Source organism: Onychomys torridus, chromosome X (genome assembly GCF_903995425.1).
Source record: "Onychomys torridus chromosome X, mOncTor1.1, whole genome shotgun sequence".
Taxonomy (NCBI): Eukaryota; Metazoa; Chordata; class Mammalia; order Rodentia; family Cricetidae; genus Onychomys; species Onychomys torridus.
In genome coordinates, this window is record NC_050466.1 from 65644845 (window position 1) to 65671176 (window position 26332).

Below are 26332 nucleotides of genomic sequence, written 5' to 3' on the forward strand. Positions count from 1 at the left end.
AATTGAGATCCAAAATATAACAATGAAAATAGACCAGAAAAGGAGAAGTTCATAAATCTACAATTATGGTTGGGAACTTCAAATCCCTCTCTTAGTAATTTATGGAATCATTAAACATGTCAGCAAGAATATAAATTACAGAATGACTGTATGGAATTGGATCTATTACCGTGCTGCATGGTTTTATGTCAACTTGACACAAGCTAACGTCATCTGAGAGGAAGGAGCCTCAGTTAAGAAAACACCTTCATAAGATCAGCCTGTATGAAAGCCTGTAGGGCACTTTCTTAATTAGTAATTAATGTGGGGGGGACCCAGCTCATTGTGGGTGGTGCCATCCCTGGCCTGATGGTCCTGAGTGCTATAAGAAAGCAGGCTGAGCAAGCCATGGGGTGCAAGCCAGTTAGCAGCACTCCTCCATGGCCTCTGCATCAACTCCTGCCTCCAGGTTTCTGCCCCGTTTGAGTTCCTGCCCTGGATTTTTTCAAAAATAAATAGTGATATTAAAGTGTAAGCTAAATAAATACCTTCCTTCCCAAGTTGTTTTTGGTTGCGGTGTTTCTCACAGCAATAGTAACCCTATCTAAGACAGTTACCTAACATGTTATGTATTCCTTTCAAGCAAGTCTTAATTTTAAAAGAAAAGAAATAATGCATATTATACAATGTTGATCATTTTATAAAAAAAGAAATAAATAACAAAAAGGAAATAAGTAAATATCCAACAACTTAGAAATTAAACTGCATACTTCTGAATAATCCTTAGATTTTAAAAAAGTAGTCTCAAGAAAATTAAACTGAATGAAAATAGATATATGCTTAGAGGAAAATTTGTAGCACTATATTATTATTTCAGGCCAGGATTGTTGGTGCATACGTTTCATCCTAGCATGAGCATGTGGAAGGCAGAAACAGGCAAATTCCTATGAATTTTAGGCCAGCCAAGGCTACATTGTGAGACCCTGTCTCAATTTTTTTTTTCTTAAATCATTAAAGGAAAGAAGTGTTCATGATTTCAGCTCCCACCTGAAGATGAAAATAAGAAACTAGACATAGTGTTGCGTGCCTGTAATTCCATTACTTGGGAAGGATAGGCAGTAGAATTGCAAGTTCTAGACCAGCCTGGTCTACATAGCAAGGAAAGCAGAAAGAACAATTAATGAAGAGGAAGCTCAATGAAGGTAAATACCAAAAACCTGAGAGGCAGTATAATCAATAGCTCTGAGATTTCTTTCTTAATGTATTACTGAATATCTAGCAAGACTAAGGAAAGCAAAAAAGAAAAAGAAGACTCAAATTACCAAATTTAGGAATGAAAGAATGTGTATTACTACAGGCCTAATTGGTACAATAAAAAAATTCCTAGGTAAGAGTAAAATTTATCAATTTCTCAAAAAATCACAGAGCTGACTCAAGATCAAGTATATGATCTAAATGGTTCTATAACTATTAAAGAAATTTAACTAATCAATCAATAAATATATATATATATATACATATGTATATATGAAGAGATATTAAAATAAAAGCCAAAGCCAAATGATGTAAGTGCTTGTAACCCTAACATTTGGGAAGCTGAGGCAAGAGAACCACAAGTTTGAGATTAGCGTGGACTACATATTGAGACCCTATCTCAAAAATTTTTTATATTAATTGAATTTGTGGTTAACCAATTTCACTTTTTGTTTTGTGGATTTTTTAAGTGTTGCAAGTCTGGTGAATGATACTATGATTTAATGGAATTCCTAAGAAACTGGCTAAATTCCTAAAATATATTAATCTTTAAGATATATAAATATATTAAATTATTCCATTCATTTTGTTTCTAAGATTGAGCGTTGAACAAACAAAAAGGTACACTAATATCCTCTCACTTTGAAAGTGATGTCTGCTAATACTATATAAAACAAATTATTAAAGCCAGTCTATTCAGTTTCGCATTTGAACAAATGTGGGTCTTATTCTGCGAGTTACTGATTAATGACTGCCAGGAAGCAAAACACAAAATCTGGTTTAGTCATTAAGGAACCATATAAGACAACACAGAATAATTACATTTAGGAATTTAATAAACTTTAAACTTACTACAAATTCCTTGTTGCCCTCCATGGGGAGGGAGAACAAATTCCAAGTTGGAGACCCTTGACTTGGTCACTAAGGTCAATCCCTGCAAATTCTCTGAAGACATACTTGCCTTTAGTAACTTTGATCCCAGAGCTTTTAAAAGCCTCTTTTTCTTTTATCTTATAGACCTGTGTTTCTAATCTTTATACCATTAGGAAACATCCTCAAATTTTATAGACAAGCCATTTTGCTCCCATAATAACTACTCATATTACATCACTACATTAGCCTATTTAACCAAACATCTTAAGTTTAATAAAACTAGTAAAATTACCTTACTCTCAGAACTCCGTGAAAAGTCTATTATGACTGTAGGACCAGAACTTATAGCACATTATTTTCTTCACTTAATTTTTAAGCTTAATTATTTGCTATATGTTTCCAAATCTTGCATACTTTTTAATGAACTATATTAAGGCATAATTACTGATGACTGTTACATTCTCGTTTCTTGAAAATATTTTTTAATGAACATGGTTTCAAAAAACATTGACATGGATACTGAAAACCAAACTCGGGTTCTCTGGAAGATCAGCAAGTGCTCTAAATCTATCCTGCCCAGCTTTCCTTAGTCTTACTATCAACTCTTACTATACAGTTCAGTGTGAAAGAGTTGAAAAATATGGCATATCATTCAGTGAGCTGATTACAGATGGTGACTTTTAAAACTTTTAAAATTTATATCTGATTTTGATCTTGTGTTTTCTTTGAAAAATATTTCTATTAAGAAAAACCTCCAGATCAAGAAAATTTCACACAATTCGTATTGTATAGTCACATTTGAAGTAGTTATCTTAGAAATTTTGTATAGTGTATATGGCAGAAAATATCCCAGAGTAAAATTTTTACATAAACATATTTTTACCCATTAAGGAAATAAGATAAAAGCAAGATTTCTTGAAACAAAGTCCACTGACAGAAAAAAATTCCATGATAGTAAAGCATCTGCATTATCATCTGAAACTAAATTTAACCAGAAAAAGCTGTTTGATCTCAGATTCTTTTCCAAACAAAACCATTAAGTCATTCAGAGCGGTGGTGGCGCATGCCTTTAATCCCAGCACTCAGGAGGCAGAGCCAGGTGGATCTCTGTGAGTTCGAGGCCTGCCTGAGCTACAGAGTGAGTTCCAGGAAAGGTGCAAAGCTACACAGAGAAACCCTGTCTCGAAAAAGGAAAGGAAAAATAAGTGAATAGTCAGAAAAGTTTTTCAGTAATTGTGATTCAGCTATATCATAGTTAATAAAATCACTATGTCACAATTCATTTGAGATACTAGATTTCATGTATTCTCTACTAGAAGTGATTCTTCTTTATTTTTCCTCTCTTTTTATATATAATTTTATTTCCTTATCTTTTGATTCCAGGTATCAAGTCACTTTGTGTCCTTTTTTTCCTGGTCATTCACATCTCTTTGTCGCAAAAGACTGTCAATCCTACCCCATTCCTCTGATATCTGTATGTCAACAGTTTCTGCCAAACAGAAATGTTAAGAGCAGTAGCTGCCATATTTCTGTTCTGTACTCTTTAAAGACTTTCCTCCTCTGTTTCAAGAACAAGATCTATGTTAATTATACATATCAGTCAGATACCCAAAATAACTATACCTAATATGGCTGGTGTTTGATTATTTCCATATAGGGTGGACCTGAAACAGTGTTGTTTTTTTTGTTTTTTTTGTTTTTTTAAGAACCATCTAGCTTTGGGTATTTAAACAGATGCATATAAATCCTAAATCATCAGTAATTAAACTTATATGGATGACTAATTACCTGCTATTCAGTTACAAATGACATTCAAATAAAGTTAATAGTCTATGAAATATTCTAAGAGAATCTGATTCAAATTCTTGACCTTACATATAAGAAAATTGGAGTCACTAATGGCTTAATGAAGTGACAACAATCATAAAACTGGAGTACTGATTACAGTATGGAGAATTGTAAGTCAAGTTTCCTGGTTCCTTCTAGAGTGTTGCTCCATTGGCACTGTGCATTCCATTCCTAATGAAAAAAATGAGTATTCTAAGTTATTACCTCAGCTGTCTATTGAAAATAGATCAAAGGGGCTAAAGTAGGGAGATAAGGTAAGATAGGGTCAATTCAAGTGAGAGGACAGAATAGCTTAAGCCTATATATATGCTACAGTAAAAGTAGTGAGTGAAGCTAAGTAGACAGGATGTACAGACAGAGTATCTATGAGATGTTGTACCTTACAGCCTATACCACAGATCCCACACACTCAGGTGTTCAGTAACTGCTCCATTTGTGTTTTCAACAGGTACAGTGTGAGGAGCTGAGTAGTCAGTAGAGACCAAAGCAGATGGTTTCTGCCTTAATAGACAGTACTACAGGAGGCAAAAAAACACATTGTGAGACACTGAGCCAAGTAATTTCAGTGACTTTTTTAATTAATTAGGAATGGCTGTAGTGAAAAAAATTGCATAACAATGAATGAGTTCAAAGAGATTTCTCCAGCATAATGAATTAGTACAGATGCGGGCTCTCTTTTGGATCCATGTTTTCCTCATTCTTGTATTGGCATGGGATTTTCAAACTGCACCTTTTATTTAACATTGCTAATAGGTTTGAGATAAAATGTGGCTACAGTCCCATACCTGTCTACTTTGGTTGAGTTTTATGACCCTTCATACTGTAAGTTCTATCTCATTTACAAAACAGAAATAACTTGACCCTTCATGTTGTGATATTATAAGTGTAAATCATCCTTTCTGACCTGCAAAGCAATATAACTTTCTAAATAAATTGATGTCCCATAATTGAAGATAGGTGTTACTAATTTAAATTATCTCCACTAACATAGCTATGAACTATTACCACATGTCAGGAAATATTCATGGATGAATGCCTTGTGTCATTTTGTGACACTTTTCTTCTCCTTTAAATGGTTGCACATGGTAGTTAGGAGCCCAGAGTTGACAGACATAGGATTGATTTTGACTTTGCCCTTAACTCATGTGATCTTCAGTGAGCAGTCTATGCATCCAGTGCCTCAGTTTTCTCTTCCTTCCTAGATAGTGCCAGTGATAACCTCTTTGGTGGTGGTGGTGGTGTTTTGATTTGGGTTTTGGTAAGAATGAAAATTGATAGCTTATATAAAGCTCCCAATACTGTATCTAACACAGAATAATCCCTCAGTAAATAATTATCATGAGTTCAGAATGATGGTTTCGATTTTTCAGGGGGGGGGGGGTGATTCTTGTTAGCATATATTAATCACTCCCCTTCTCCATACCCTTCTCCATACAACTGTAATAAGTAAAAGAATATTCACATAAGATAGGATATTGCAGGAGATTCATATTCTTTCCCTACATAAGCTAGGAAATAGGTCATTCTTTTTAATAATCATTGTGTCTAATCTAAGTAGTTTGAAGGGAATGTAGACTCATCATCTAAATTATCATTTTATTTTAATCTGACTCATCATGTTTTCAGAGCATGAATTTTGAGTCAATGTGAATACATTTTTAGTCAATAAAAACTCAGGTTCATGAACAGCCAAGAACTAACTTACCCCACTGGACTGAAACATCTAGTATTACTCCCCTCTGTTCCAAGTTTTTTTTTTTTTTATTTAGTGTAGAACATGAGCATTGCTATCACCACCAGCAACAAACCAGTTAAGTTTTTTGCTGTTTCTTGCAAATAGATTTTTATGGAATATTTAATGCTATTAGCACATACTCTACTCATATTTACACTCTTTTACTGATGAAATATAATAATTAGGTAGTAAGAGATAAAGTGTTTCACTTTCTAAAGTATTTAAGACTTCAAATAATTTTGTTTATTTGTTTGTTTGCAAAATTAAATATGTAGAAGCAGCTGTCATTTATCCCAAGTACTTCAAATTGTTAAGCACCTTCTTGTCTTATGTAGATGAAGGGATGCTATTGGTTTAGCTAGTCACTGAAGAAATCTTGGAACTTTGTGGAAAATTACAGTGAAAGAAAGTTGCTATATTGCAACAAGAGAGTATTTTGATTGCAAATTTTTCCGTAAGTGCAGTAATTTGCAACTTGAGAAGAATTTAATAGTAGCTGAGCTTTCAAAATGCAACACAGAAACTGTCATTTTCTTCTACAATTAAAATAAGTGCTTCTGAAATTTTCAGGATAAGAATGACCCAAATTACCACCCCCCACTACTTCATCCAAAAGACTGGAGCATGGAGTTTGAAGAGAACATCTGTGGGCAAATGAAAAACAAATGGTCTTTTCAGGCAAATGTCTGAAAAGAGATCTTTTATAGCCAAACAGAATTCTATTGCATGCATCACCATGGTTAAGAAGAGGATCAACAATACTTTCATAATGGCTTTTTATTTTAGCACATTCTATTTTTTGGATAGAATTACAATTTCAACACATCCATTCATAATTCATCATATAATTATTTTCACAAATATCTTTTGACACATTTAATGTACTTTGGTCAATCACATCTTGAATCTAATATGATATATGCTCTAAAACAATCTCAGTACAAATAATACTAAAGAAGACTAGATAAAAAAGAATTTTCTTATGTTCTCAAAGGAATGGTCTACTCAAAAACATGCAATTCAGGAATATTTTGCATATATGGATTACTGGACAGGAGATAACTTGTTTGTTTTCTACCCACCATCCAATAAGTTTTTAGGTTAAAATAATCAGCTAGTTAAGATTAAATCATGGGCTCTTTACTGGTGTTTTGCTCAGTAGTTATTGACTCATAACCAGTAATCCACTTTCTCTATATTAGGCCCCATTATAGATGAGGACAAAGCAGTGTATAAAATGGAATTCTTTATTGGCGATCATATTTGGAAGGAGATCTGTGCAATAAACAAGAAATACAAGCATATTTGATACTAAAGGCAAATAAGAAAAATCAAACAGGGAATGTTAGCTGCAGGAGGACTAACAATTTTATATAAAGAATGCTGAAATTATTTTAAAACTAAACATCTAATTAATTACTTAAAGCAGGGCTAGAGTATGTCGTGATAGTGTCTGGGTAAAGGAACATTGAGGTAGCAGCAAGAGTAAAGACTGTGAGATAGACCTGCACTTTGGCTTGATCTGGAGTCGGCCACTATGGCTGGAATAAAGTAATTAAGAAAGAGAGCAAATGGTAAAAGGTAATAAGGGAATGGATCATGTAAGGCCTTCAAGATTATGAAAGGATAAGAATGTGTATTCATAATGAGGAACCATTAGAGAGTATTACTTGTAGGAATTACAATATTCTGAACATTTTAATAGGATCACACTGGCTCTTGCATTAAAATTGGAGAGGTTAAAAGCAGAACCAGAGAGAATGGTAAGGATACCTTTCAGTAATCAAAGTAAGCAAGGATGGTGGCTTAGAAGAGTGATAATAATAGAAGGAAGCTGCAAATATATGTGACAATCATATACAACTTGTTTACGGCTTAGCTCTAGACTGTAAAAAAAAATAAAATAAAATAAAACCTTGACTCCAGGATTTTATACCTGACTTAGTAGGATGGAAAAAAAAATAAAATGAATAGCAATGAATAGCCATTTACTTGAGTGTAAAAGACTGCATAGCACATTTGACAGGTGGCAAATATTATCATATTAGTGTTATTCATATTAAATCAAATGAAATAGGCAGCCTGTGTAGCTCAATCAAGAAATCCTGTTTAGGATATCAATTCAAAAGTTATTAAAGATCAGAGTATGTAGATCATTCTTAGAAAATTAAAGGGACTTTCATACTGTAAAAGCATATTTTTCATATAAACAGTAAAAAGAGAAAGTAGAAGCCAGGCTGGGGGGGATTGTTCCTCTTCCCATTGTAACCATATTGAATAAATCCCCCTCTTCAACTTTTCACTATTAGTTTGGCCTGTTGGGGCCATATGACTGAGACTGGCTGGTTGTTGGGGCATAGGTTATGACCTCTTCGTCTGCTAATAATGGCAACTATGGAAAAAAAAAAAAAAAAAAAAAAAAACCACATACACTTTGAAATGTCTGTTGCCTGCAGCAGGTGACCCTGGAAGGGCTGGCCATTTGATATTAGATAACCAATTGGTGTGCTCTTCCCTGGAGAAAGACTATTTCTCCTTCTCCCATGATTCTGTAGTTGGCTGTAGTTCTTTGGGTTGAGGCCTCATGGACTTTCCTCATATCCACTTTAGATGTCTGTTGGTTTTTGTCTTTACTTGACGAAACTGAAAAATGAGTATTTAGACTTTGTTTTGGTTTCTTAAGAAAATTTGATCTTTGATAATTTCTCCCCAGTTGGAGTTTTGCTTTCCGGTTTGCATTAGTGTTTTTGAGCAACATAGGGTTCTTTTGAACCTTTTCTAAAGTCAGCTTTGTCTTTTGAAGTTCTTCTCTTGGGCTTTTGGGGATATTATTGCTTGATTTGTTTATTTATTTATTTATTTATTTATTTATTTATTTATTATTCATTTTATGTGTATGAGTGTTTTGCTGCATGTATACATACATGTACAGGGTGTGCATGCCTGATACCCGTGGAAGTCAAAAGAAAGTGTCAGACTCCCTGAAACTGTAGTTACCGATGGTTGCAGGCCACTATGTAGGTGCTAGAAACAAGATCCAGGTCCTCCACAAGTATGACAAATATTCTAAACCACTGAGCCATGTCTCCAGCCATAAAGGCTATTGTATTTAATAGAGAAACACAGTGACCATTGTGAAAGAGAGCTCTCAGAGGCATTAGAGGTGGGGAAACAGACAGTGCTCTGATGTTCCTGCAGCCCAAGGCTTCAGGGGAGACATGCTTAGGTCTCCTTGTCTTGGGTTTCCTTTTTCTCTTCAAAAACCTGTGTATTTTAATCCTCATCATAGGAATCTCTCAACTCTAGGAGGGACCTTGGCTTGATTTCTTCAGGCTGTGAGGTCTGTCTTTCTACAGTTACCAGTGTCTTAAGGGGACAAGCCTATAATCTAATACTAATCCCATTTGTTGACCAGGCCTTGTTGATTTGGAAGTTTTTTAAAGCAAATTTAGAGATCTGTTGAATTATTTGGTGTGTCTTCCATGTGATGAGAACGTTTGAGGACTCTTATTGAGCCATTGGGCTCTGTTGAATCATTTGAGATAGAGAAACAAGGGCATTGATCACATCTATGATTTATGTAACCATAAAAAAAGTCCTTGCTACCTTGGTACACTGTAGAGAGAGCTGTAGCTGACTGGTGTAGTGGATAGCCATCCCAGCATTGGCCTAGGAGTTCCAACCTCCATTGAGGCTTCAGTAATGATCACGCCCACAAGGCCAGGCAGAGGAGGGAGCGGAAGACCGAGGAGCAGGAGGAGGTGGCTCTCTTGGTTCCGGGACGCCGGACGCTAGAGTAGACCGAGCAGAGTTCTCCAGAGAACACCGCCGGACTACCCTATACCTTTGCCAGACCCTGCAACCTACCCCTTCATTTGTAAGTTACCCCACAAAATAAACCTCCCTTTTAACTATGTGGAGTGGCCTTAATAATTTCACCGATATCCTGGTCTTTTATAAACAATGGATTGGTTTCTAAGACAGCAGTGGGGCAAAGACAGTCTCTGCCCCTGGAACTTCTGAAATTAGCTACGTAAGAAACTTCTGGACAGTTTACTTTTGTATTTCCTTTTTAACTCTTTGTATGCTAATAATTATGATTCTTGAGCCTTTTAAAAATGTGTGAATGTGTTTGTGATTTGGGAACTATTAAATGCAAATAGTTCTGTGCCTGTTTTTTGAAGCTAACTAAAATGCAAGGATTTAGATACAATTTGAATCTGAGACACAAAAGAACTGATTTTCCTGGAGTTTGCCTCTAGCAGGTTTATCTCAAATACTAATTAGCTTACTTTCTGATGATATGGGTCTGGCACTTTCAAATGTTAATTTTAGAAACTAAGGCTGAGGAAAATTTGATTACAAGATTTAGGAGAGATAACCTAAAGATAATTAAAAATATCATTTCATTTAATCTCAGAAAACATTTCAACATGACTCAGAAGGAAGCTTGACAACCATTAAGTTAGAGAAAGGCAAAGTGGGCAGCCTCAGGAATAGAAGTCTACACGAAGCTACGTGGAGGAACTGAGGTCTCCAGGGGAGTGAATAAAAATGTCCAGTGTCAGGCCATGTCTACATGGTTGGGATTTTGGTTAGTATCTAAAGAGATAGAAAGAGGCAAAAAGAAAAGTTAGTTTTAAATTGGACATCACACAGTCAGACATGCTTAACAGCAAAGATCTTTAGATAAGTCTATTGGGTATGGGGGCTGCTATCTTTGGGATAGACTGAAGTGTTATGACTCCACCTAGTACCAGTGATGTAACTCAGTCAAGGGTAGCTGTCCCTTAATAGGCTTTGGCAAGCTCTGATACCTCCTCTCTCCGGCTTTTCATGTTGTATCTTTGATCTTGAAAAAGAGCAATTGCAGATCTTCCTTTCTTGTCTTTGTTACCTTGGAAAATGTGAAGGTGGGGTCCATACTTATTGACCTCCAAGCCTGCTAATGACTATCTCCTATCCAGCTTAACAGTTTGGTATAAATGTATACTGCAAACTAATAAAGATAAAGTGATACTGTTCACAGAGGGGCAATGTTAAAATTGATATTCATGTTTGTAGATAGAATGGTCTTAGGATATATGCTGTATACTGTACAACTTTGGCAGATGAAGCATAATGAAAATGTCATTAATCATCTTCGTTCATATAAGGTATTAATGAAATGGAATGATTATTAGGGGCTAGAGTTATGGGTTGATGGTTAAGAGTACTGTCGGTTCTTCCAGAGGACCCAAGTTCAACTACCAGCATCCACATGGCATCTAACAAATGTAGGTAATTTCAGTTCCAGGAAATCCAACGCCCACTTCTGGCCTCTGTGGATACTGTATGTACATGGTACCCAGACATACATGCAGACAAAATTTACCTATACATATAAAAAAAAATAAATATTTAAAAATACATTCAATGATTATAGCTATGCACATTTACTATTAAAAAGGAAACAGAAAATACTTCTTTACTGGGACCATCAAAAAAGTCTAATGAATATGTTCTGCAGATAGATTGTAATAAGGTTTTGAAGAGAACTGGCTTTCAGGATGCTTTGAAAATGAATCAATTTTTGATGATAAATAAACATTATAATCTTGTGTTTTAAAATCACTCATATAACATTACCTCCTCTCTCCTGCACATGCTTTCACATTCATTCTACATTAAATACATAGCAATAAAACAAGGAGAGAGAAGGTCATAGTTTGGAAGAGAGAAAATTCTCTGGTAATTAGACACGAAAGCTATGTATCTACTAGGAAATAGAAATGGCCATGGGTTATTTAATGAGAACTTGAAACAAAATTGGCCTTAGCTGTGTTAGGAAACTACTAATTAGCTCTGTTGTTCAAGCTAGAAAGCCAGAAAGGTGGCTCCACATCTGTGACTACGTTTTTCCTAAACATACAACCAGTGGCTGAAGTAAATTCCTGGTGTCAACAGGACACAAAAACATGCCTTTACTCAGAAACACTTGAGCTGCATCAATGAAACAGCAGGCCATGTCATCACAAAAAGTCCTGCTTAGTATCTAAAAGGATCCAAGGAATAGAGGCAGGAGACAACAAAAGTCTTAGGCAGAAAAGAAAATTCTGAAGTGTCTAAAATAACTTAATTCTGAAGAAAGGGCACTGAACAAACAATCAGGTGATAAATTACACACTAAATGAATATATGGCAAAATTACAGAAGTACTTAAATTTCAAAATAAAACACAAAATTCAAAAATAATTGCTGTTCTACAGTTAATACCAACTGGATATCCTTAAATTGTAAAAAAATGTTGTCAGTTAAATAAGTATAATAGACAAGATAAAGTTTAAATTGGATAGAACCAATATAACATTCCCTTCAAAGAATTTCTGTGACTTAACACACAGGAAATCTCTGTCCTCTTTTCATTAGTTAATCATAATTAATTTTATTATAACAGTGAAAATTTTGTATGAGAATATTATCTGAGTAGAGTCAGTAACTTTTAGTTACTAATTGAAAGTTGGGTGAGTCAATACAACCCTGTTTTTTCTCCAGACTTGGTAAACTGTTAAGTAGATACTTAGTATTGCATTGCTTAGTTATTTATATATAGATGCAGGGAATAGTGCAAAAGAACCATTATAATAATATCCCATGGAAAGTCGGTAGGATAGTAATATAACCATAATTGGGTGGTGTGGTCAATGATTTAGATGACACAATATTTTTTCATTGATAGGACAGTGGTATTGGACCTTTTTTTTGAGACAGGGTTTCTCTGTGTAGTTTTGTTGCCTGTCCTGGATCTTGCTCTGTAGATCAGGCTGGCCTCAAATTCATAGAGGTCCACCTGACTCTGCCTCCTGAGTGCTGGGATTAAAAGCATGTGCCACCACTGCCCAGCTAGTATTTGACTTTATAATGCACAAATATTAGAGGCAGTGGCTGGGACATGTTCAAAATACCAGACATATAGTTGTGGGGGTTGTTAGTTGTGGAGTGGGAAGGTCCCTATATCAGAAGCAGAGATGTGGTGCTGGAATACTGGTACCACTGACAAGTTTAGTCACCACTAATACTGATATAAGTAGGTAGGTATGAGATTAAAATATTGATCAAAATACTTATAGATTTAGAGACAATATAGAAATAAGAAAGACACATTTGCCTCCTGGTTTGTCAGATTATGCGAGAATTAGATGAGATGTGTTAGAAACCACAGTGAATCTCTCAAAGGGAACAGTTGTGGGGCAAGAGGGGAGAACATTTACATTTACCAATGTGTTTTACCCTGGAATCTGTCAACAAAATGAAGATACTGATAGATGTTTTTCTGCTTCGAGAAAGATGAGAAAGTTAAGTAATATGGTTATACTAATTTATTTTCAAATATTAATGAGGAGAGGTACTACTCTAACCTGGGTTTAGAATAATCTTTAGCTTGTGAGAGTTCTGTGTAGCCCTATGGTTCTCTGGTTTGCACTCTGCATATAAGATAATAATCTTCCCTGTCTTTTAATTTCAGACATTTCAGCAGTCCTCTCTGCAGCACAAATCAAAGAAGAAAAACAAAGGTAATTAAAAAAAAAAACCTTTAACTTTCTTCTTTTGTACTGTGGTAATCATGAGTACATTTCGTTAATCCTCTCATTGCCTTGAAGCCAGTTCGCTTTCACATCGTTTACCATGCATATCCTTTGATAAGATATGGTCTCAAAAAGTCTTGAGGTGAGAATCACATATTTCCGATTATGTTGTCATCTATATGGAAGGAAAGGCATCAGAGATCCCCATATTTTCTGTGATAACACAATTAGAAAATGATCATTTTAAGATTAATAAGTATTTAGGGATTCATCTTTTCTCTGTATGCACTTTGCAAAATTAAGAGCATTACCACTCACTCTCTTCAGGAGCTATAGCAGGCAAGAGCAAAAGACGAATTTCTTGCAAGGACCTTGGCCGTGGTGACTGTGAGGGATGGCTTTGGAAAAAGAAAGATGCAAAGAGCTATTTTTCGCAGAAATGGAAGAAGTACTGGTTTGTCCTAAAGGATGCATCCCTATACTGGTATATTAATGAAGAGGTAAGAGAACACAATTGTATTCTCATTAGTTCATTATCTGTAACAAAAAGTGTTGACATTTAAGCCATTTATTTGATTTTAAATCGTATCACCCTCAAGCCAATTCAGGATCCATCTTCAATATTCTGGAAGAACATTTGCTTCGTTTTTCTAATGTATCAATATATCTGAAGCACAGTAAAAATATAGTGAAATTCTGTTTCTAAAGATACCAAATAACTAATGTCGTAGTTTAACTAAAAACAAGAGATTTTTTAAACTCTTGCTCAAAGTTTTATAGGGTTTTTTTCTGTTTCTGTTGAAGGGGGCACTACTTAGCAACTTAAGTAAGTCAGTATTGTTTCAATTTATTTCAGTTTATCCTGAAGAAAAAAATGAATTAGTAGACTAATTTTGAAATTAAGTATCCATTACATTTGGACAACTTGTGGGGAGAGGCATGTTTAATGTGTTTTAATTGTTCTTATGATATGACGTTTGCTATACCTATCTACTACTTCACTTTATTATAAAATATATGTGTGTATATAGTTTGTATATAAATAGTATCCTAAGACATTAATCAATTTGCACTTGAAGAGTCCTTAAAGTTACCATAATTATTAGACCTTAGGTTGTAACATTGCAATATCTAGAGAATTTGATGTTCCCTGAACAAGTTATTCTGCTGCTGTCCTATATCACGGAGAAAGAGTAGACTTGGGAATTGCATTATTTGAATGACTGTGCTTATCTCTTCATCTGCAAAATGAAAATAATGATGCCTATCTCACTAAGCTTTCCTAGAGATGAAGAAATGAACAATGTCTGACAATGCTAAGTGTTCACATAATGTTTATCAATAGAAGACCTTAAACTAATTATTTTCTATATACTTACATGAAAATGTTATTTTATGTTTTGATATTTTGTAGCAGTCATATAATGAATAAAACAAAATCTACCTGTATTTTTATTTGCTACATATACTAAATTTATATGCTAATCAAGTAGTATCAAAATACAATATATTTCTCTTTATTGTGATTTACTTATAGATTATATGTATATGTGTGTGTGTGTGTGTGAGACAATCTATATATTGTCTACATATAGTAAATTATATTCTATCTTTCAAACTCTCTGGGATGAAATTCTTTTGTCTGTTTTATTAAATAGTGCCTATATTTCAGTCATTGGAAAGTTGTTATTACTGTTAGCCATATAAAATATAAATGAATAAGTTTGTAATATATGTTCCAGGAAAGCCTTATTGTTATTTTAGAGGAAAGAGAGTATTTTATATTGCATCATAATGAAGAGATAATATCCCAAAATTATTTCAAGTTTTAAATTAAGGCTGTCAAAAGTAACATAAGATAGAAGTCAAAATGGAAATATTTTCTTTAACCGTAGATTGGAAAAAATATTTAAAGAAAGATTTTTAGTACTGCTTCAGTACTTAACACATAAATTTCAGTTGCTATCTACAGCTCAAATTTTTCACTTTTGAATTGTTCATTAATAACAGAAATGAAACATATGCACAATGTGTGTGTGTATGTATGTATGTGTGACAGAGAGAGAGAGGAGAGAGAGAGAGGAGAGAGAGAGAAGAGAAGGAGAAGGAGGAGGAGGAGGAGGAGGAGGAGGAGAAGAAGAAGGAGAAGAAGAAGAAGAAGGAGAAAGAGAAAGAGAAGGAGAAGAAGGAGAAGATGATGATGAAGACGACGAAGAAGGGAGGGAGGAATGAACTGAGAGGAGCTTTTGTTTCCTCAGAACAGTGGGAGGGAGAATAATCTCACTTAAATTTGATATATAAGGAGTTATGACCTGGTTTAGCAGGTCAAGTAAAATGTGGAATGGTAAAGTCTATGAAGCTTTGTTATTACCATGACAAAGAACATAGTAGCCACCAAATCACATTATACTTTATTTAACTTAAGACAAATACAATATTTTGGATAGTTCTCCTGCCTTGTTTTTAACTAGTATTAAAGAGAGGAGGATTTATGAATTTTATTAAAATTTTCAGGTGAAAGATGTTGTGTGAGATGTATCTGAAACCACATATTTGAAAATCAAGTTGGCCTACTTAATTTCTGAACTATTGAATACACAAAATAATTAGTATATAGAAAATTCAAATTTGGTTAGTAAAGTGCTATAAAATGAAAATTTTAATTGGTAAGCAACTCCATATTTTATATCTAAATATTAAAAATGGAGAGATTATTCAGCACTTGTTTCTAGCACCTACATGGTGACTCACAACCATTTGTTTCCCCAGTTCCTGGGGATCCAGTGCCATCTTCTGACTTCTGTCAGGCAACAGGCATGCACATGATGCTCATACATGTATTCTGATAAAGCAATTATACACATAAAATAAATCACTATTTAAAATGATAGAAAATTTTATACTAAATTTGTATGTCTGGCCTGAAATGTTCTTTCCTTTTACTTTTTTTTTCGGGGGGAGGGCCAGGGAGTTATGCTCTAAAGATCAAACTCAGAGTTCATTCCATACTGTACAGATGAACTACTTCTTTAGCCCAAAAAAATTTTATAAAGCATATTTTACTTTGCAAATTATTTTCTAGCCTCATTTTAATATAAAAATAATGTATATGTTTTAGTTTGTAAAAATTCCAAGTTTCAAAAGAATGCTTTATTTTATGGATATGTAGAATATATGGAATATAAGTAGACTTATGAACTAAATGATTAGCACATTTATTACTCTAAATGTCTAAGTTGTACTTACATGGTATTATTAGTTCAGACCTCCTTGGTATGATACACTAAACAAAAGTCTTGCTTCTTTAGGATGAAAAAGCAGAAGGATTCATCAGTCTGCCTGAATTTAAAATTGATAGAGCCAGTGAATGCCGCAAGAAATAGTAAGTTCATTTTACTTGGAGAAAGGGGGAAGAAGGGGTCATTTATTTTTCCTAAATTTTCTAAATTTTAAGTTACAGTTTGTTTATCTGATGCTTTCAAACTGAGATTATAAGAAAGCAATTTTGAGGATGTAGCATGGAATTTTACTTATTTCTGTCATGATAGAAGCATTATGTATGTAAAGTTAGGTTAGACACTGCATCAATTTTATCCATAAAAGTTATTTAGTTTGAGACAACAAGATAGAGTGCTTTAAATGCAAGCCTGATGACCTGTCAATCCTAGAATCCATGGTTAGAGAGAACCAGTTTTCAAAAATTTTCTCTAGCATGTGCACACACATAAAAACACCAGTGATGGGATGGAGAGATGGCTCAGCGGTTAAGAGCACCAGCTGCTCTTCCAAAGGTTCTGAGTTCAATTCCCAGCAACCACATGGTGGCTCACAACCATCTGTAATGAGATCTGGTGCCCTCTTCTGGCCTGCAGTCATACATGCTGTATACAAGCATTCGTGTAAGCAGAACACTGTATACATAATAAATAAATAAATCTTTAAAAAAAATACCAGTGATGATGATGTTAATAATAAATAGACAAAGTAGAATACTTTTAGTTTTATTTCAAGACAAGGTCTCACTATGTAGCTCTGGCTGTCCTGTAACTCACTTTGTAGACCAGGCTGGCCTTGAACTCAGAAAAATCCACTTGCCTCTGCCCCCAACTGCTGGGATTAAAAGTATGTGTCACCATACCCAGGTTCCAAGTTAGAATTTTTTTTTTAAAAAAAAATTTCATATAATATATTATGATAATGTTCTTTTGCCTCTCCCAACTTTAATGAAAATTTTAAGGATATTTGACTTAAAACCTTTTTTCAATTTGTAAAAAGTAAATGTAACTTATTTGTTTGGTTTTACTCACAGCGCATTCAAAGCCTGCCATCCTAAAATCAAAAGCTTTTATTTTGCTGCGGAACATCTTGATGACATGAACAGGTAAAGTACTATTTACATCTCAAATTACTTAATTAGGCCCAAAATTCAAAGTCTAAGCCTTGTCTTCAGTCATCTTTTAAGGAATCTCATTGTATATTAATTAATTAAAATTTGAGTAGCCCATCTGTAGTTACATGCAATCATACTTAATTTTTAATTCATGATTTAACATTTTAAAAATTCAACTTTCATTGACTGTCAATTTTACCACATAAGTACCATAACCAATATAAATCCAAAATATTACTATAAAAAGGGTTTTTTTTTTAGGATGTTAAATTTTAGGAATATGTCTTTTTTTTTTCTTCTGACTTTTTCTTTATTTTTTGTTATTTATTATATTTGTGTTTTAATTTTACACATCAGCCATGGGTTCCCCTGTCCTCGCCCCTCCCGTACCCACCCTCACCTTTCCCCCATCCCCTTCCCTCCATTCCCATCTCCTCCAGGGCCAAGACTCCCCTGGGAATTCATTTAAACCTGGTGGATTCAGTACAGGCAGGTCCAGTCCCCTCCTTCCAGGCTGAGCAAAGTGTCCCTGTGTAAGCCCAAGGTTCCAAACAGCCAGCTCATGCACCAAGGACAGGTCTGGGTCCCACTGCCTGGGTGCCTCCCAAACAGTTCAAGCTGTTCAATTGTCTCACTTATGTCTTAACATGTATTCCTAGATGCTCAAAAAATGTACATAAAACCTGACTTATTCAAGTGCTCTGTATATGTGATAGATATCCATTTCAGTAACTTATATCTAGCTAATGTAGTAATTCTTCCTGTCACCTTCATTTATCACGGGGCAGAGTTACATAGCCAACTGATTGAATGGCTCTTTGTTTGTTTGGTGGCTAAAGGAAAACCTACATATATTTTCTCTTCATATACCACATTGTTTCACATTACAGTTTTATCCACTTTTAAGTTACTTTTCTTTCTTTCCTTTAACTTACACTCTCCATTTAATAAAACTATAGAAAATGAGTTTAAAAGTCAAAATATCCTCCCTTTTGCAATTGCAAAAGCTAATGCATATTGTATGTAATTTCCCTACACTTAGAAAGAGGCAGCAAAGCATAGTGACCAGAACTGTGACCCTTTAGAAAAGACTGAATCCCAGATTATAACTTATTAGCTATGCAAATTTATGCAAGAAACATAGCCTTTCTGTACTAAATAATTGACCCTTTTATAAATGAGATAAACTATCCCTCTCAGTAGGGTTTTTCTTTTAAATTTTATACAAGTCTTCAGTAGCAATGAGTATTGATGTTTATATACTTTTGTTTTCTTACTTCATTTAGTTTTCCTTAGATGTCTCTAAAAATTGTATCTAAACATTTTAAGCACAAAAATTGTGCTGCTTCATAAATATGCTTAAGCAGAAGAAATGAACACTTAAGCTACTTTTATAAATAAATAAATAATTTGACACCTAGAATGAAAAGCAGATGTGTATGAAAGGAAATGGCAAAGAAAGGAAATGTCCTTATTCATAATTTATATAATTTACTATTCTTAAAATTCATACCAGCACTAAGAATTTTCACTGATTTTTCTCCTTACCCTCAAAGTGAAAATTTTTATTCACCTGTACATGATGGGGGACTAGCGGTTGTCTATTTTTGGTGCTATAATTTTCTCATAATTCTATAGTTCTATGTCCATGCTATCTATTTAACCAAATGATAAACACAGTTCCCTAGGGATACACATGAATTGTTTGCATTATAACCAAAATAAGAATAAGTGACATAAATGAGGATCTCTTGTATTACAAGATGAATACATTAGGTACCAGTTCCCTCCCTGTAAAAATTAAAATAATTTATGCATTCTTGATACATGCTAATTAGAACCATTTTAGTTTAGACATTGTCTATGCATTTATCAACTGTAAAACCTTTTTTGACTGACATTTGCTACTTACTCTATTTTAACAGTATAGTCAAAGGATGTCGATATCACTGCTCTTCGCTGATACTTCTATAGTTCTGAATACCAGAAAAGAAAAACTAAACCAAACCCATGTCATTCATCTCATTACTTTAAGTAGTTGATTAAAGAAAAAAAAACATCTAATACAAAATGTCAGCACATTATACATTTAGAAATCTTGTTTTATGTAAGACTTAATATATTATATATTTCAGAATTATAGACATAATAATTGAATTTTAAAATTTAATTATAATATATCTTTGGTTTTCTTTCACCAATAACTTTATTTCCAGTATATTTTCAATATGCAATTTAGAAAAATAATTGTTAATAGGATAAAATAATCAGTGCTAAAAACTTTCACACAGTGTTAGTGATATGGAAAGGTACACATACAGCTTTATGTGATCACATTATCATACATAGCAAGATAATGTGGGTATTGATTTACTTCATATATAATCTTTGAAAACATGCCTAATTCAAGAGAGAGGATGTATTTTTAAGTAAGCATAATTATACTCAATATATGCTTTATCTGATTATTTTATGGCTTTAAAGGCTTTATTGTTTTGTATTAAATTATACCACAGTATAGAATAATATATATTTGTACTCTAGATTTTTAAAAATATATAATGCCAGTACTAATAGGACCTAGTAATTAGGGTATAAAAGTATTCCTTAAATTCAGTTTTTCCATGAAATCTGTATACACCGATATGTGTACTTTTCTAAGTGTCTGTGTGTGTGTGTGTGTGTGTGTGTGTGTGTGTGTATCCTTGTAACTATAAGTTATTTCTCTCTCAGTGTATTAGTCTGTGTTACTCTAAGCATATTCCCTTACCTATATATTCATGTTCTAAAGTGTTAAATATGATAAGGTACTAATATTAAAGAACTTCCACATCAGTGTTCTTGAAAAGATTCTAAGTTGAATACATGTATCCCTGACCTCCTTACCTAATATAGATTTCCTACTCCCAAGCAACTTTGACGTTCTAAATTTTACCTTACTTGCTGCTTTAAAAGATGGTGTGTGCTACCTTGGTAACTTCATAGATGCTTACTTATATCCCGATTTGTCATCTGCCTCCATTATTAAAATACAGGCATCATGAAGATGGGTGCTTTGTTTTGTATACTCTATATTCTAGGTGCCTAGAACTATCCCTAGCACATACAGGCTCTCAATAAATAGTTCTGGAATCAGTTATTATATGTATATCTGCTTTCATAACAACCTATGATAGCAAGTCAAAATTATACCAAGTATATCAGTAAGTGAGGTTCTTTCAGCTGTCACTTAAGAACAAGTATATCCAAGAGACAGCAATAGCTGTATAGTTTTAAGTCTCTTTAGGCTATAAACAGCAGCCTGAGAATAGCCATACATGTTCCAAAGAGGTTTTATTATGAGCAGAATTTTTCCTAATAGTAGCTTAAATTTTCAGCTGTCTTAGGAGTTTTAGCAATCTAGAGTTCAATGAAAGCAAGGACTATGCCTTATACATTTATATGTTTCTAAAACATAGTTATTGTTAAAAACAAATAGATATTTAATAAATGATGAATTGAAAACTATATAAGCCTCTCTTAAATTTCTCAATTCACCTTCTAAGAACTTTCATTTTCTTTAGAATTCTGATTAAAATATCAATGTTTTTCAAGAAGTAATAACATAATAGTAGATTAAATGTCAATGATCAATTTCCCTTAGTGTAACTGTCGTACTTGTCAACCTAACAGCATCAGGCTACACTTTCCAAAGAGTAGTTGGATTTACCCTGTAGTCTAAATTCAACCCCTTTCTAAAAATTAAACAATATATTAAAATTCATTTTGATCTTTTACTAATAGTCATTTTTAAGGATTTTATTATGAGATTGACTTCTTGATTTGTAGTTTAGAATTTACTAGTTCATATAATATGTTATTGAATTCCTATGAATATTTTATTGTATATTGATAGGACTCCAATTCTTTCTTCATTTCCCTTATAGTCTTTAGGCTGATATTTATATGATATGTTTTGCTAACCTGAAGTTTAGATTTCAATAGATTCCCATGAGAGAATACAACTTTCCTCTTTTCAAGATATGCTAGGTATATGATATAAACAACACCACTTGGAAAAATGTGAAATATGTGGCTCAGTTAGACAGAGTTGTGTTCTAGTCGAAAAGGATACAGGATCTTAGGAGAAAGAAATTCTCAAATGCAGGTTTTCTTTAAAATACATCAAGATCAGACTATTCCACAATTTGATGATGTTAACTCTAATAGTAATTCCAAAATTGTTGAAGGTGAATTCAACCTGATTTCAGTTTTGGAAAAACATATGGGCCATTGCTCAGAATTTCCAGATGGGAAATTGTCACTTTGTTTACAAAGAATTTGTGATTTGATAATCTAGTGGTTGAAATAATGCATACAGGAAGATTCCTGGAAGAATTAAATGAAAAAACTGAGACCGTGTTTTGCTGCACTAACAATAGCAGCAATACTGAAGAAAAAAACTAAGACAATTAACTTACTGTTGTTCATGAAAATATGTTTTCTAGATCATAATAGGTTAAAATTATATATGTACTTTCTATTTTTGAGGCGCTAAGTACTCTTGTATTTAGAGACAAGATTCTAAAGTACTTCTGAGATGTGTTTCCTCTTGGGTCATTCAATTTAAATGAGTGTATTCAAAACTATTATTTCATGGTAGAACTATTATTTTTACAGGCAAGCTCTGTAACTTTTTCTCTTGTCTCTATAAATTAGACTGACTGTTAAAAGTGTCTCCAAAGGAGCATTTGTTCTAAAAACAAAAAAACAAAACAAAACAAAAAAAAGAGCAGGCATATTTGGAGTCTTCATACATTTGATGGAAAAGAATTGATATGACTTTGGTCATCTCAAAACCTTTTATACTGCACACATTAACAGCTTTACATAACTGTTCCATTGGAATTACATCTTCGGTGTGGGAACAATTTGTACTATGGTAATGGTAGTTTATTGCCTATTGAAGACTTCAATTTTTTTCAAGTTTAATGAAGAACACATTTTATATGTAGGGTTATCCTATATCTTTTTTAACATTTTTTGCAATAAATATTTCTAACCAGTATGGTGAATTATCATTGATTTCTTTCTTTCTTTTTCCAGGTGGCTTAATAGAATTAACATGCTGACTGCGGGATATGCAGAGAGAGAAAGGATTAAGCAAGAACAAGGTAAAGGAATACCTTTTATCTTAAAATCATATTACACTTTTTTATTACATAAAAAGACAGGGCTAATGATGACTTTTTTAGAAGAAAATCAGGGCTGGAGAGATGGCTCAGCCATTAAAGGCTAGGCTCACAACCAAAAATATAGAAGAAAATTATCAGTGACTCTTGATATAGCATTGATAATTGAGAGAAAAATACAGTATGTTATTAAATATTAAAATATTTCTGCAAAAGATCCTCAACGTCACGCCTGTATGAAAATGTAAGCACGTATCCTACAATTATACTAGGTTCTGTTCAAAAAGGTAAGCTTGGTGCAATATAGAAAATGAAACATAGTAAGAAATAAATCAAGTTTCAGGAAACAAGGGTAAACAGAGTCCTTCCAGGAAGAGAGTATGGGAAAGACTTTGGTTGGCTCTGTTTTCTGAACTAATTCTTATAAGATGGAAATGGTGTGGACTGAAGGCAATAACTATGATATTCCACAGAATGGAAGCAGATTGCACATTCTACAAATAATGTAGAAGCTGTCTTCATCAAATCTGTGTGCATGGGCAAACTTTGTCTAATACTATAATGCAGTAAATGTGTCTGGTGGCTTAAACTTCCTCACTTTATGCCTCAGTGTAATTTATAGACCTTAATTTAAGGTAAGAGCACTAAAAAAAAAAAAAAATACCAGATTTCCTTTTCAAATTTCTTGAAAAGGGGTGAAGTAGCTCTTTAAAGGTATTTTTACCTGATTGTTTAAAGTCATGAGAGTTGGATAGATTGGTAATATATATATTATATATGAAAATTAATCTAGAAAAATACCAAGCTATATGTATCATAGAACTTTCATTTTCAAGCTTCAGAATTATATTACTTGATGTTGATTTCAAGTTGAGCATAATCTGATTATAATGAATTTCTTTTGTTGTGAAACTAAGTTTCATTGTGGATGAAAGGACAGGTTAATGTATATTGCATGTGCATGTTCCAAAGAGTGTTTATTTTGTAGATGCATGCTACCTTGCTCTATTGTGTAAGTATATATATATATTTTCTACCTACTAAAGTTTGGTAGAAAAAAACATAGGCAGACTATAATACTTGCTTTTTCACAGAGTGAAAAGGCACTTTAACACACATCAGAAATAGACTTCCTACTTAATATATGGTTAAGTTCCTTGGTCTTCTGCTTAGGAAACTGCTAAGTATACATATCACCTCTACTCTTCTATGATTCTTTGATATCTCCTGAGTAATTCTAAATGCTGAATTAACTTCCAAACACAATATAGCTCGTTGAAGTTGAAAAGAGAATAGTGGTACCCACAGGATGTGAAGAACTAAGTAGCGAGTGGGCAAAGTAATAAACAAGTACTGTTATACATAGCTAAGAGTAAAAGTAGAAGTTCTTGTATATTATTGTATAGTATGGTGGATATAGATAATGATAATACAGTATATACTAAAGAAATATAGAAAAAAAGAAATTTTAATGTTTTACAATAAAAATAATTCCTTAATGTCATTGTAAAGTTTTAATCACATGAAAGAGAATGACCTATATTTTATTTCTTAGTTCTAAATAAGAGGAGGTTTTTTAATATATGTCCCTCTTCTACTAATGGACATGTTTATTCATAATTACTTATAAAATTTGGCATTTTTCAAGACACATCAAAATAATATATTTATATTCTTTTAGAGAGCTAAAAATTGTATTTGCTCTTAGAAAGAAATCAGACTGGTTTCAGCCACTAAGCTATAATGTGTGTAATATTTCACATGTTCCAAAAGAGCCTAAGTAAATTTTCAATGTTGCCTTTTTCTGGTATTGTTCTCTCCCTTACAGCTTAGCATAAGAAGTTGATTTGTAAAGTAATATTTCTGCCTTTTCTTAAGAAACCTAGAAAATGTTTAGATTGATATTGCTTTTTAATAAGCCAAAAATTATATCAAATAGGGATTAGAATTTTTCCTAATTTAGCTGAGGAGGAAAAATAAACACTTCAGATCTCTTATGTATGGTGACAGCTATGGAGCCCTGGATAAAATGCTAATCATCTCTTTTCCAGTGTGCTAATAAGGACCACTTGAGGTATTATTGCACCAGGATGCCATGGTTTCAATGCCAACATTAAGGATAAACTCAGCCGGCATTCTTGGAAACAGTGGGAAGGAAAGGGTAGAGTGGTCTCAGCAATCTCACTGCTTTGTGTGGGGTAGGGAGAAGTGAATGCTAGCATTAACGTCCAAGAAGATTTCAGGCTGTCATAAAACTGCCCAGACCCTAGGACTCCAGATTTCATTCTTCATTGCTTAAAAATGCTACAAAGAAAAAAAAAAGGGGGTATCTGTGAAAATAAGCATCAGGCATTTGCTGCCTTTCTGATTTGTGTCAGACTGTCCTGGCATAAAATCTGCAAATATCCCTAAGAAGATAAATGCTCCTAATATCTCTTGAGTGTATTCAAGGTACAAAGCACTTGAATATATGTTACTTTATTTAGAACTCCCACATACACAACTACAAAAGTCAGTTATTATTACTTGTTCTTTTACAGATTATAAAGTAGGCCCAACAATGAAGTTAAATAATGCCTTTAAAAGTGTCAATGTATTAAGTAGTTGTATTATGAAGAATTGAACCTTTATCTGTTTCTGAATATCAGTCATACTTTTTCCACAATCATTTACTAGATACGTTTCTGAGTAACTATGCCAGTTCATCTTTGAAGGACTTAGTTATGTCGGTTGTCACTGTCCAGTATCTCCATTATTTTCCATTGGGCTTTTTGAGACAGGGTTTAGCTATCCCAAGCTGATCTCACACTTCAGATCCTGAGTAGTCTCCTGAGCACTGGAGTTACAGTTGTGTGTGCCAATGACCAGTTTCCCAAAAACAAAAAACAGGCATCTAAGTGAGATTAGTTAGATTCTTCGTCTTTGTTGTCAGGGTCCTTGTGTTTTAAGGCCTGAATAGAAGGGGCAGTTTATTTTATGTCCTGTATCTATTGCTGGAGACTTTCTATTCACAGTAACAGGAGTAAAACCCTGGGAGTAGATAAGATTAAATCACATCACTATACTTAGCATTAAACTTTCTTGATGTGTCAAGCAAGAGTCCTAGAATTTAGCACTCAGAGGTTTGGGTCAAGGCAATTTTTAGTTCAAATCAAGCTCCACTATTTCCTACCAGAAATGTAACAATTTCTGAAGAAAAAAATGTTAGTTGTACTTATTTTTAGTCAGCAGCACAGGAAAAACATTACAATTGAGAATTTCTAGAAAGGGAAGGGCCCTACAAAAATATGTGTTGGGATTTTTCACTTGAATCTGAATACTACTTAAGTCTTGTCATAGTTATTTTAGGATGTAAATTTTCATACCAATTTCCTTTTCTCTTAATACCTGTTCTCTCGGGTGATCATCCTGGCTCTTTGCTTGCAACTCACCTAAAGAATCAACCCAGCAGTTATGGCTGAGATATAGTCCACTGGATTCTAATTGTTGCCCTTTTGTTGGATTTGGCTTACAATAT

The 26332-nt window shown here is 33.6% G+C and overlaps 1 protein-coding gene across 5 annotated transcripts in view; it reads left to right on the top strand.

The window, feature by feature from the left end:
• Cnksr2 (connector enhancer of kinase suppressor of Ras 2) overlaps positions 1 to 26332 on the top strand; it is a 234530-nt gene that overhangs the window by 167633 nt on the left and 40565 nt on the right. For all 5 annotated transcript variants that reach the window (XM_036175532.1, XM_036175527.1, XM_036175528.1 and 2 more), the window contains 5 exons: positions 13194 to 13242; positions 13582 to 13754; positions 16563 to 16636; positions 17564 to 17635; positions 22730 to 22797. In XM_036175532.1, coding sequence (XP_036031425.1) covers positions 13194 to 13242; positions 13582 to 13754; positions 16563 to 16636; positions 17564 to 17635; positions 22730 to 22797 — 436 coding nt within the window. The remainder of the gene's footprint in view (positions 1 to 13193; positions 13243 to 13581; positions 13755 to 16562; positions 16637 to 17563; positions 17636 to 22729; positions 22798 to 26332) is intronic.